At 37.9% G+C, this 13,406-nt stretch overlaps 1 protein-coding gene across 2 annotated transcripts in view; it reads right to left on the bottom strand.

Annotated features, from left to right (window-relative positions):
• Positions 1 to 223: 223 nt before the first annotated feature.
• COMMD10 (COMM domain containing 10) overlaps positions 224 to 13,406 on the bottom strand; it is a 118,919-nt gene continuing 105,736 nt past the window's right edge. The window contains exons 6-7 of one of the 2 annotated variants that reach the window (XM_037374325.1): positions 1,169 to 1,228; positions 224 to 530 (exon numbers count right to left, since the gene is read on the bottom strand). In XM_037374325.1, the coding sequence (XP_037230222.1) occupies positions 492 to 530; positions 1,169 to 1,228 (99 nt within the window). In that variant the 3' untranslated portion in view covers positions 224 to 491. Of the gene's footprint in view, positions 531 to 1,168; positions 1,229 to 13,406 lie in introns of those variants that run through there. The other variant, XM_037374324.1, reaches the window with a different exon arrangement.

Raw genomic sequence — 13,406 nt, 5'->3', positions numbered from 1 at the left:
TATGTGCTTTTAAATTCTGAATTTACTTCAACAATTTTGCAATAAGCATTATCAATCATGTGACTAAAAATTCAAAAGGATAGAGATTTTTTTAGCTGTATATTTACCTAGTACTTTTATGTCGAAAAAATAGATTTTATTCCCGGTCCCTCACTAGTATGTAAATTTCTACCAGAATTAAGTATAACACATAACAGGCTAAAATAAAAATAAAACATTGTAAAGCTGTATAGCATTTATTTTTATTTTTTTTTCCTGTAAGCAAACCCACTCTTCACAATTGCTCAGAAAACAAGTGAAAGTCCATTAGAATCTTCAGATTCTTAACAATGACTCTTGGCTAATGTTACTGGTCTAAAAAGGAGATAAGACATATAATTTTACAGGAAGCAACCCACTGAATCCTTCAGCAAACACAGCTTGGCAATCTATCTTTAATTCAAAATAACAAGGTGGCAGGAGTGTGATGGAGAAGTAAGTCTTCAAAAATATCATGTAAGGGAATCCAGCTGTGCTTGTATAGTTTCCAGCTATTTAAAGGAACAAAAAAGAGAGAAAAAATACCACTCATATAAAATGTTGTATAGAAACATGCAAACAGAAGAAAACCTACATTCCAGTATCTTCAACTACGCATACTAAATCTATTCGTATAGCAATAAAAAAATCCTGTACTCATGAATATTTGTTTTTACATGAAGCTATTAGAATTCATTGCTGCAGTTTATATATTCAAATTTTAAAGAAACAGTTGCCTAAATACTGCCTTTTTTACATGCACAGATGTTTTGCTGCGCATTTCCAATGCATAATAACAAGGGAAAAAAATAATAGAGTTCACTTTGACTGGATTATGAGCCTGGCATTTCGACTGAAGACATAACACAAAGATGCTGATTTCAGAGAGCTCATCATTGTTAATCATCAGCTACTCCTCTCAATCTAAGCGCCAGGTATGCTTACAATGACCCAAGCCCTGCCTATTCCAAATCTGAATGCAGACTCTTCTTGAAAATTCTTTATGAGATCAAACAAACCTAACAGCCTTAATTAAAGTTGGATCCATTTTCATTCCAGTGTCATTAGATTTAATTCATATAGGCAGCACTTCCTGCTGAGCAGCACAAGGTGTTTACAAAGAAACTATAGTATTGTAAAATCTACAGACCTTGTTATAGAACTCAAACAGCTCCTGATGATTAAATTCTACAAATACTTTCTTCAGGTTCTGTGAAGAAAAAAGAAAAAAAAAGGAAGGAATAAGCATATTTTTAATTCTCTTTTTGGTATTAATACCAGTAATTCAAAGTATCAGACTAAGCTACAGGAAATACAATAGTTGCAACAGTTGGTTGTCCTCCCATTCACTACAATCATAGAATGGTTTGGGTTTGGAAGGGTTCTTAAAGATCATCTAGTTCCACATGCCCTGCCATGGGCAGGGACACCTTCCACAATGTCCCTCACATATACATATTCCATTTGAGTGAAAAATTCACGCCTAAAGCTACATGCATTCTCCTGCTGTGAAGAAGAATAATAAAAAATTCTATGAAAATTATTTTGTTACCTTATTTTTAAGTCAGATAAAAATGAGAGATTACATTCATCTTTCTCAGCAGTCCATCTAAGATCTGATAAATACCATTACACAATGACAAAATCGGTTGCGTATTTGATTGAACTTGCACAGCTATTAATGTACTATAGCAGCACAGAGCTAATACTTCCATTCATTAATCTAACAGTTATGATTTTAGCATGCTGACACTGCTATAGGCATCTATCCACAGATTCAGCCTAAGTTAACAATTAACACAACAGCTTCAAAGCATTGCTTAAACACTAAAAAAGCAAAATAACACAACTGATGGAAACTACTGCGGATAAAACAGATGGTGGTAATAATCTTCTGCATGCATGTGCTGATGTCTGTAGAGATGGGGGTTAAATTAAAATTTCTGTCCTGCTTAACTCACTTGCAAGAAACAGGTAGTTTAATGCCTGCTACTTTCAATTACAGTGCAGATCTATCCAGACTGTTTCCAGCCTTGTTCCTTCTACTTCGCTTTGTCATTTTTTAAAAATAAGTTACTAATTATTACTGCACATTCTCTGTATTATTGCTAGACTTTCCAAGGCTTGAAGTAATTCCTGAGGACAACAGCTGCATTTCCATGAAAAGTAACAAGGCCCTATGCAAAGTAAAATCTGTGGACACCTCTACTCACAAAATATTATCAGCTGAAATAATGCACACATGCTAATTTTGTTTAACTGGTACCAACTTCATGTACCACTTAGTCAGTAGAAAAATGCTTATTTATCAACTCAGCTTAAACGAGCAAGGGTACTTCTGCATTCACACAAGGCTGCGGGCCAGATTATGTGTATTCTCATACCAATGCAAGTCTCGATTTAAGTCAAATAATGCTGCTGAATTTGGCGCACCAAATGCACAAGAGCAGCAGAAGCCCTGGGAACTCAGGATAGGTACTGCCTGGTGCCTGCTCCTCAAAAGAAGCTGTAAGACACAGGAAAGGGATAAAATGACCGGGGCCAGCCTGTCTGGTGCAATTTCTCCTCCCCACTCTGTAGAAAGAAGGATCCTTTCCAACAATTTCAGGAAGGCTACAAAAGCCTAGAAAAGGACCAGTGATTTGCATGAGAGACCAATCTTCCCCCTCTGGGAAGGAACAATGCAATTCTGGGAATCATACAGTGAATACAAAATAAAACTACCAGGACAGCAGTTCTCTTTGCCATGACTCCAGCTGATCCTCCCTCCAAAGAGCATAATGCTCTGACAGGGAAGTAAAAGCATTTTTAAAGGCTTTCTAACAGCTAAGAAACAAAGAGAAAGCAAACAAGTCGTTTCTTCAGAAAATAAAGGGGGTAGAGGCAAGAAGAAAGATACACTAATAGCAAATGGATCTACTCTTTCAGTCTGGCTGTTTGTTTGGCATTCACTGTTCCACAAGGATTTTGGTGTTTGAATGGAAGGAAGCGAAACTGAAAAGGCAAGGTTCAGAACAAAAGCAAGAGATCATATACCTTAAAGTTTATCAGTCACAATGAATAGTCAGGGTCATCTCTTGCACGGTTACTGGCCGAAGAGTCTGCTGGATTTTGGTACGACAGTTTTTCAATGCCTCTGGAGAGGGGCAGAGTGTGTGTGACACCTCCAACCACCAGATCTCATTTCTCCAAGCTCCAAGTCTCACTCAAGATGGGCATCTTCTGGTACTACTTCAGATCAGCAAGGAAAATCAGTTTCTCACACATACAAAAAAGAAGACACTGAAAAGCTTGTCTTTCATATTTTCCTCTGACTCCATTAATTACTGTCAGTTGTAAGGTAGGGTGCGCAAATGAAAAAAAGTGTGGTCCTTTTAATTCAGGTCCTTTTTATACCAAAAAAAAAGGTCACTGTGCTTTATGAACAGGCTGAGATGTCTCCACATTATTATTTCATAATCACAGTCTGATAACTAAGACAAAATTTATGTTGCACATGGCAGCTAAATGCCTGTGGAAATCTAAAAGAAAGCATGCCATGCCAGGCTACATCTCTGATCTGGGAGTGAGGGTAGAAGTGTCAGTGGGAGAAAAGAGATAAAAATCTTTTATTAAATATGTACTTTATCTGCAGTTATTCCATTGCTAAAACAGAATTCTTTCTGTGTATAAAACCTGGTATGTCTACTACATCACTTCAGCAGAGAGCAGAGTCACAAAAAAAGGAGCAGAAGTGTGGCACCAGTTAAGAATGTTATTTACACAATATTAAATTTCTCACTAGGGTGAGTCCCTTGAGGAAGGTGCCAAACGATCATCACTATGTGATCAGGAGTTCTTATATAGACCCCAAAACCATCATATCATAAATAGGTCCCTACAAGAAAAAGCTACATCTGAGCAGGCTCATGGTCTCCCATTTTTAACCAAGATATTCCTTACTCACTTACTTGCTTTCTTCGGTGTGAACACAAACAACTGTAATTAAGCAATGTCACAGGACTAGGTTACCATCCAGTTCTTTAATTACTCAGTAAAATAGTACTTCAAAATGACAGTATAGATAAAATATTGCTAAGGCCCCCAGTGTAGGCAAATTCCTAATCTACTTCATGGAGTTTTGCTCAGATAACGGTACAAAGTTATAAACTGCGATAATTTTTTAACCATAACTAAAATGTGGGATAAAAAAATCACTTTCAACTTACTGACTTAATTAAATGTCACTGTGTGCAGTCTCAGCCTATTTATGAAAAGTGCAGCTAAAATGCCTTCTTTTATCTGCACATACAAGTTTTCAGATGTTATCTCTGACCAAGTATGAGTTTCCCTGAACATAAATAAGCAAACAGTAATTTGCTAGATGTCTATCATCTTTCTTCCTTCAATCAAGTGTATCATTCTCTCTTCCTCTCTTCTGATAAATTTCCTTCCATTCTCACCTTCACTCTATTCTTTCCCTCACTTCTGGCACCTCATTTTCTCTTTGTTGTTACCATCTTCAGGTAAAAGAAAACTAAACAGAGTAACCAGAAAACTAAACTGAATTTATTCCTATTGCCAACACTCAGTCACTCTTAATACTTTTTCTAATTATATCGCAAATTTGTCACTGTGGCAATAAAAGTCCTAGCTCCTCCTTTTAAGAGTTTTAGCTTTAAGGTGACTTCATAGCATCACAGAAACATAGCTGAAGATGGCATTCTTAGGAAGGCAAAGAAACCTCTAAAATACCAGTCAGTCTTTGGGCAGCTTTGAAAACATGGAGACAGGCTTTTTGTCTGATTCAATACCTGTGAAGAGTGGCAGGGACAACACTGGAGTGATAAATGCTCATTGAGCATAGCTTGAAGAGGTGATCTGCAGCATCTTCAGCTAAATGAAGTTGCTGTTAAGGTCAATGTGCTGATCTGCTGTTAAACATGACAAAGCATTGTATTTACTACTGGAAAAGTCCATGTGACTTGCAGGTGTCACTGAAGACAAATCTTTACATCTCTCTGAATCCATTGCAAGGAATATGGTAGTAAGTTCTCTGAAATACATGGTTTAACATATTTGACCACATATCACTACTAAATGTATTTTTAAGTGTTAAAATCAAATTTTAGTGTCATTTTGCATTTACAGACCTAGATGGAATCTGATTTCATTCTACCTCTTCTCTCACCCCAGGTTTACATCAATTTACCATTTACACCCTCCTGAGAACTGTGAAATTCGCATAAGTTTAACTGATTAGGGTTGTCTTCTCCCCTTACCTATCTTCTCATTTATTGTCTATCAATTTCAGAAGCGCAACATCTTCACCAGTCTCTAAAACAGCTTTCCAAAAACAAATGTCCTTTGGAAGGGAAAGGAAAATGAAGTCATCACTAACACTTTTAAACTCAGTCAACACTAACATGCTATCCCATCCAAAACAGCCATTCTGAATTTATGGCTAATTCTACAAAATAGCCACAATCATGTAATATACACTTAGCTTACAACCACCAGCAAACAATTAGGCAAGTGTTTAACCCAACATGATCACCAGCATAACTTGATGAAGATTCAGCTACGCAGGACATAAAAGAGTCTCCATTGCCTCAGCTAACAATTTATTTTAAACATTAAGACCTTCTTTCTGCAACGTGTTTCTGTGGAAACTATGCAAAAAATATCTCCTTAAAATACCTCAGAAAGCAGAGGCAAATTCCTGGTTATAATCAGAGGATTTGGTTTTCATTTTATTTTTGTTTTTAATCCAGTGCTTTAGATACTTCTATTTTAATGTACTACTGCAAAAAGCTTTATTACTAACGAAAGAGTATTGCCTAGCTGTATTTCATATATTTAACTCCCCCACCCCATGCATAAGCATAGAGCAAGGCACTAGGAGTTATAAATAAAAGGCAAAACTTCTGGTTTTAAAGCTAACTTGAACATGAAAAATTGATACTGCTCTAACAGTTCTCAACTGCAAAGCTGTAACTACTTTTACAACATTGCAAAATAAATGCCAAGTATTCTGAAGCAAATAGATGAAGGGACAGGCTGGTTTGTGTATCTAAATGTCTACTGATAATGATAACGTTCTCTGACTGAGCACATGTAAAAAATTACGGTATATTCAGTGAAGGTTGTTAATAGTAACTAGCTGAAGCAACACATATCCCCATCTCCATATTCTAATATATCCTTTAATACTATCTTGAGCCACAACTCAATTAGGTTTAAGAGAAGAATATTTTCACATTTGCTTTCCATTCTCCAATTTATTCTGATTAGATATCCTTAAAATCTCAGATATGATGGAAGGATATGGATAATTAAAGTAATCAGTTTATGGCCAAATTGAGATGCATGGCTAATCAGACCCCAGTTGATTCTTAAAATTTCCCTCTGGGCCTATCAGTTTCTGTGCTACATCAGTTCAGACTTCCTTTCAATTTTGTTGGACTGTGGAGAACTATGCATTTGTTTAGGCACTTATAGATAGGAAGAAGGTCATAGCTGTATCTCACAGAACCTATCAGGAGGTTTAAGTTGTTTGGTCAGAAAGATTAATTGTAGCACAGTAAGAAAAGGAGATGCGTTAAAACAGACCAGCATCACTTAAAAGCACACCTGTTCCTTAAGTCTCTGCACATATGAGACAGCAATTAAGACTTCTTTGCATTCCTGCAGCAGTAGGTGGATATAATTCAACGCAGGGATTCACCAGAACACAGGGAGTTAAATACCAACATACAGTCCTAATTACACTTCTTTCACATCATCAGAAAATATGACCTTCGAACTTCATTCTTCTTCCAAGCTTATTTCCATTTGCAATACCAAATAATTACTTTTGTAGAGGAAAAAAAACACAATCATGCCTTATGACTGAATTACATGCCTTTTCAGGTCTCAGTGTGCAACTGTTATAAAACTGAACTTCTTTCATATTAACCCCCTCTCTTCCTAATCGCTATGTTAACCATTTGCTTGTACATATACTGCCTTCCACCCTTCAAATTTGCATTTCTTTTTCATGTAAGCTTAAAAATTTCAAATTCCCTGGATTATTTAGGGAGATCAGCATCAGCCACATACTAAGGACGTCCTTCCCTCCCTTTACAATATATTCATAAGCTCCCTACCCAAAGCTCTATGTTGATTCCTGAGATCTAATCAACGTGTTACTGGAATTTGATGGTTTGGAACACATATAGATAATCTTACTCCAGCAGATACAGGATCATCTTAGCATGTTTTCATGGTTAAGTGCCTAGAATAAATCCATTGCCCAGTCCAGCAGTGACCCAACAGACTCTGCAGGCATGTGGAGACCTGCAGAGAATGTGGTATACTTCCAAACAGCAACAAGAACTGTCAGTCATTTCAATTTTCACACCTCCTGCTCCCTTCCACCCTCATGGAAATATCCATTACTGGCTGGATGAACTGGTGCAAAACTACAGACAAGAAATGGGACACAGCTACTAAAAAGACCACATAGGGTAGGAAGATCACAGAGCATTAGAGGCAGGCAAGCTCCTTTCTTCACAGTAGGGGAGAAAAATGCTTTTAAAACTAAGACAATTATCTGGAAATAAAGAACTACAGTTTCACCTCAATATACCTAGTAAGACATACTATATTGCTAAAGAAAGGGGAGAGAGGAAAACATTTTTTTTCCAACAGCTGCATCCAGGCAGAGGATTATTTTGCCTTGAATGTATTAGGAATTTAAATTCCTATAGGTTGGTTGGAATTTTAATGATACTTTTGCATGGAAAACCTCTCAATAACAGAAACCTGGAGTTGTAGGGTTGTTACTTCCTATACAAAGATTATGTTAAATACACTTTTACAGAACTGTCACAGTGAACAAACATGTTTTTTGTAGAAATGTGGTAGTAAGGTGGTAAATGTGTATCAGTGTGTGCCTATCACAAGAAATACTTAAAAGCAGGTCTTTTGTACTGATGCCTCCCTGCGTGTTCTATGTACAGAAAATAGCTCACAGAAGATCTATTGAACTTTCTTCCATGCCTGTTCTGTATTTTGTATACACCTTCACATGCCCTTCCCTCCTTTGTAGACAGCTATACATAGTACAACTTCATTATTGATTCCTCACTAGTCTCCACATGGGATCAGTCACTGGCAGCATAAAGCATCCATCCACACAAATGTGTCATTGTAATTTCAGGATTCAGCAGGAAAATATGTAGGTATAATTCCCAAATATAGTATCCAGGAAAAGATGTGTTTGAAAACTGTTTGTTTCATTCACTAATAGGCTGGATATAATTACTAAGAATAGCACTGATTAATCTAAGGGACACAGGTCCTAATAATGACAAATTTCCTATTTAATCTCACCTAATCTTGCAAATTATGCTGTACTCCTAATATGTAGAAAGCTCTCTGAAGAAGTAACCTCACTAGAAGTTTAAAACAAATATACCCTTTGTTGCTATTACATTTCATTGTATCTAGTGTGGAAAAAAGAATCTCTGGGAACACATACACCCTAGTTGTTGCTTATTGCTTATACAGTGTACAGTCTGTAACGATCAGAATGCAACTTTCTTCTTTAGTCAGAACTCTACTTTGACAGCTAAATAATTTTATTCCTGAGAAGAAATTAAATTCTTTGATCTTTCATATTTTGGTACAGCTTATTTGGCACAGAAATTACGATCTAAAGAAAAATTAAGTCATGAACACTGCAAGGAAAAATAGTAAGTTACAACGCTGTGCTTCATTTATTTCCACCAGGACTATCATGTAAGTCTTCAAACACCATGAAGACCAGTGAGTTCACACTGCTATTCTAAAGATATCTCACATGAGGACTGATACAACAGTCTTACATTCACCTTGAATGATAAAAATTTGATTTTTCTTCTTATGCTTGTACTCATAGAGAACTGCTGCTGAAGAAACAGAGAGCCCAGCAGTAAGCATGCTGGCTCCAGAAATGCTTTCAAGTGTCCCTGACCTCACGTGTTCACCGAATTTGATCACAGACAAATTATTTTTTTATAAACGATGTCATGTAGGCATGGGTATGAAATATTTGCATTATTATACTCAGAAAATAAACCAGTTCTAGGAAGCTAACAGAACCCAGTGTGAATATTAAGTGCAACATTAGCCTAGCACTGGCATCTGAAAACTTCAGATTATGGACTCAAATGACAAGCATTGCAACTTGCATAAGTATCTTGAAACAGTGAAGCTTAGCTCTACAGCATCGAAGGCAGACTGCGATGGATTTGTATGTAGATATACAATGGTTAAAGTCTCCTAGAGCAAGGAGAGCAACTCAACAACATGCACGGAGTGTTTCAGAGAGCTTCTCACACAGCTTGCCTGTAGCTGACATGATTAACGTGGAGTTGCAAATCCTTTATGTTCAAATCAGACTCACATTTAGTGTTGGCTCTGAAGAAAGCTGGACTTAGACAAAGCTCAAGTTGTGATTCAAACTGCTCAGGACCATCCCTTTGGTCTCAAATAAAAGCCAGACAACACCTACCATGCCCAGGGGAAGAAACTTGGGTTATTGTCATCTGCATCCATATCTAGAGCAACTGCTCCCGCAGGATATTATACAGTGTAGTCATGCAGATGAGTAACACTTTAAAAAGGCTTTAGATGAATGGAGAAAGCTGGCATCTTTTTGCAGGGTTAGCTTCTGAGCCTACCTGCTTCCATACGATACCGCAACACTGCATGATTTTACCGTGAATGGCCTTCCTTCACCACCAGAAAACCTGAAAAAGTCTATTGTTTCTACTGAGGTGCAAGAAAAGAGTCTGGATAAAAGATGCCAGCAGTGAGAGGAAAGATTTAAAGAAGCTCAGATCCACGTGAAATCAATGTAACCGACGTGAAAATATCCTTTCAAAAAAATCTGTTTAAATATTTACAAAATGTCAAGATTAGGCAATTTGTAAATTAATTCTTTTGTTTGGGATAGGTCAGTCAGAGTACCACCAGTTTTGACTTTGTTAGGCAGACAAGCAAAGATAAAATGTTTGGGTGTTTTTCCATGCTAAAATGGTGTTAGTGGCTGTCAGCCAGCATATCTCTGATCTGCAATGGGCAAGCCGTTCCAGCAGCTAGCAACTGGGTGCTGGCACACAAGTCTCAGCTGCTGAAAGAGACTAGAAAGCCATGCGGGAGTGAGGGCTCTTAAGTAGCAGTCCAGTCCCCAGCAGGATCAAAGACAGAGCTCTTAGAGAATAAGATTGTTTGTAAAGGAATGTGTATTTCCTTTGTTGTTGTTGTTTTAAATTAGGAAGTCACCTACTATTTCTACTGTACCCTAAGAAATCGAACAGATCTACAGCTTTTGCCACAATATTCACAATCTACAAATAAATGCCAGACTCCTAGTCAGTGTCTCTTTGCCATAAGCATGCCAGCAAAGCCTTGAACCCAGGCTACCCATCTGGATCAAGGACATACCAATGTCACAGTGTGATGAAAAAGGCATTGTCACCCTGACACAAGTAAACACTAACAATTCTCAGGCAACATGGCACAGTGCAAAACTAGAAGAGGTCTTTAAAAGCAGTTTCTCAAATTAGACAAAAAAGCTTTTCCTTTTTACAAATATTGGGGAAAAAAACAACTGGGTGGTCTTTTTTGATTATGACTCTTCAAAATTAAGAGGAATATGAAAACAAACACTTATTATAAAGCAATACAACAGCAACTTTTCTTTCTCTGTTTGTTACTGAAGGTTACACATGTTCTAATGATGCAAAACCCAGATATTTTGAATTCGAGACAATGTAATTTCAGTGATCTCCTTGCTTTGTTTGTTACTTTTGCTAAAAAATTATTTAAAGTTTGATACAGTGGTGTGGTGTGAATTCTCACTGCTTACAAAGAAAACTGGACAGAGTGCTAAGGACAGGAAGTACTACAAGTGCTGTGTGTTTTCCCATACAGTGGACCTCAAACCATTCACCCACAGTTTCCTTCAAAGTCAGAATATGAATATAAGTGTATAGGCAATACCCTCTCAGGGAAGAAAAGAAACAAATTTTGGCAAACATAAGCAACTTGAAAGAGGGTATCAAATCCCTTTTTATTTTCTTCAAGTCTATGTGCTACTGAATTACAGTTCATACAGCTTGTTTTAAAAGAGAGTGAGCAATGTGAAGGAAGACGGTACCAGATCTGGATTATTCTGCAGATGGATGGAATACAATGCAGTACACAGGCTGGCTGCAATGGTTTCAGTGAGTATCAAAACCAAGACACTTTTTACGTTTTTCTGTCAAAATGAACCTGTTTATCTCCAAATTAATTACATTTTTCCTCTTTCAAGCCAGCACTGCCTGACGCAAATCTGAAGTGGTAAAGCAAGCAACAAAAAGTGATACTCTATGGTGTAAGCTTCCCATAAAGACAGGACATGAAATTAATATTTAAGTTATGCTTAATGTCTTTCAGATGTTTACCTTTTTAACATATGTGTTCTTCAACGGGAAAAATAGAAAAATAAAGTGTTACAGGTCAGTTTCAAATGCTATTTTGTCTGTATGAATGATTTTACAAACCAATGTTTAAACCTATGTTTAAGATACTAAGTAATTTCTTACAAAAAATACTGAAACCTTATGATTTGTTTAATGTCTCGTTTACATTGACTGTAACACAAGTTAGAAGTGTAATATATGGGTTAGCCATTGATATTTAGCTATGCCATCTAAGAAGTTATGAAACTGAAAATAACCTGTTTCCAGGTTTTTCTTACATCTCTCATATATGGAGAGAATGCTGTGAATATAGTTGCTGACTACCAAAGCAGTTTCTTTTAATTTAAAAGAAAAATAAATAAAGGAAATGTTTTAAAATATTTTCTCTCGAAATAGTATTTATACGCTACTACGGAAAGTAATTTTTCTCCTCTTCATCATAAGAAGGTTTTCAACATGCATACTGTTCCCCACAACATTCTTACATCGAAACTGGAGAGAGATGGATTTGATGGATGGACTGCTAGACAGGTAAGGAATTGGCTGGATGGCAGCATCCACAGAATTACGATCAATGACTCAATGTCCAAGTGGAAACCAGTAACGAGTGGTGTCCCTCAGACTGCACTAGGACCCGTACTACTTAACATCTTCATTTTTGCTTTTATAAATGACACAAATAGTGGGATTGAGTGCGCCCTCAGCAAGCTTGTGGATGACACGAAGCTGAGTGGTGCAGCTGGTAAGCTAGAGGGAAGGGATGCCACCCAGAGGGACCTTGACAGGCTTGAGGAGTGGGCCCACACAGACCTTACAAAGTTCAACAAGGCCACGTGCAGGGTCCTGCTCCTGGGTTGGGGCAGTCCCCAGTATCAATACAGACTGGGGGTGTGAATGGAGTGAGAGCAGCCCAGCCAAGGAGGACTTGGGGATACTGGTGGGTGAAAATTGGATGTGAGACGGCAATGTGCGCTTGCAGCCCGGAAAGCCAGTCGCATCCTGGGCTGTGAGCAGCAGGTCGGGGGAGGTGGTTCTGCCCCTCTGCTCTGCCCTGAGGTGGGTGAGACCCCACCTGGGGTACGGCATCGAGCTCTGGGGCCCCCAGTACAAGAAAGACATGGACCTGGACAAGCAAGTCCAGAGGAGGGCCATGAAAGTGATGTCAGGGCTGGGATACCTCTGCCATGAAGAAGGGCTGAGAGAGTCGGGGTAGTTCAGCCCGGAGAAAAGGCGGCTCCAGGGAGACGTTACTGCAGCTGGTCAGCACTTACAGGAGGTTCATAAGAAAGCTGGAGCCTCTTTGCCAGGGCCTGTAGTTGCAGGACAAGGAACAATGGTTTTAAATTGAAAGAGGGTAGATTTAGATGGGGTATAAGGAAGACTTTTTTTTGTGATGAGGGTGGTGAGGCACTGGAATAGGTTGCCCAGCGAAGCTGTGGATGCCCTGTCATTGGAAGTGTTCAAGGCCAGGCTGGATGGGGCTCTGAGCAATGCAATCTAGTGACAGATGTCCCTGCAGGGCAGGGGCAGGGTGGACTACCTGACATTCAAATGTTCCTTCCCATCCAAATCTTTTCATGATTCAAAGATACATGTCTTCTTAACATGGGACATTATTTTACAAAAGTACATTTTAATACTTGTACTACAATATTCAGACAAATTAGAATGATGTCAGTTAATAATGAGATAGCTTGGGTTTAATACTGACTTTCAACGTATTGAAATCCAAAACAGCTAGATTTTGTCTTCTTAAGACATAAATAATGAAATGATGGTAAAGGGAACAACAAAGAAGAATGGCATGCAGGTATGGTAGGTTAAAAAGTTTGATTTCTAGCCTGACATAATGACATACACAACATTACACATTTAAACGCAGTTTTTATATACACTAGGGAGTTTAGCTTGAAC

Source organism: Falco rusticolus, chromosome Z (genome assembly GCF_015220075.1).
Source record: "Falco rusticolus isolate bFalRus1 chromosome Z, bFalRus1.pri, whole genome shotgun sequence".
Taxonomy (NCBI): Eukaryota; Metazoa; Chordata; class Aves; order Falconiformes; family Falconidae; genus Falco; species Falco rusticolus.
Note: the sequence above shows the minus strand (reverse complement) of the source record. Positions and strands in the feature narration are given on the sequence as shown.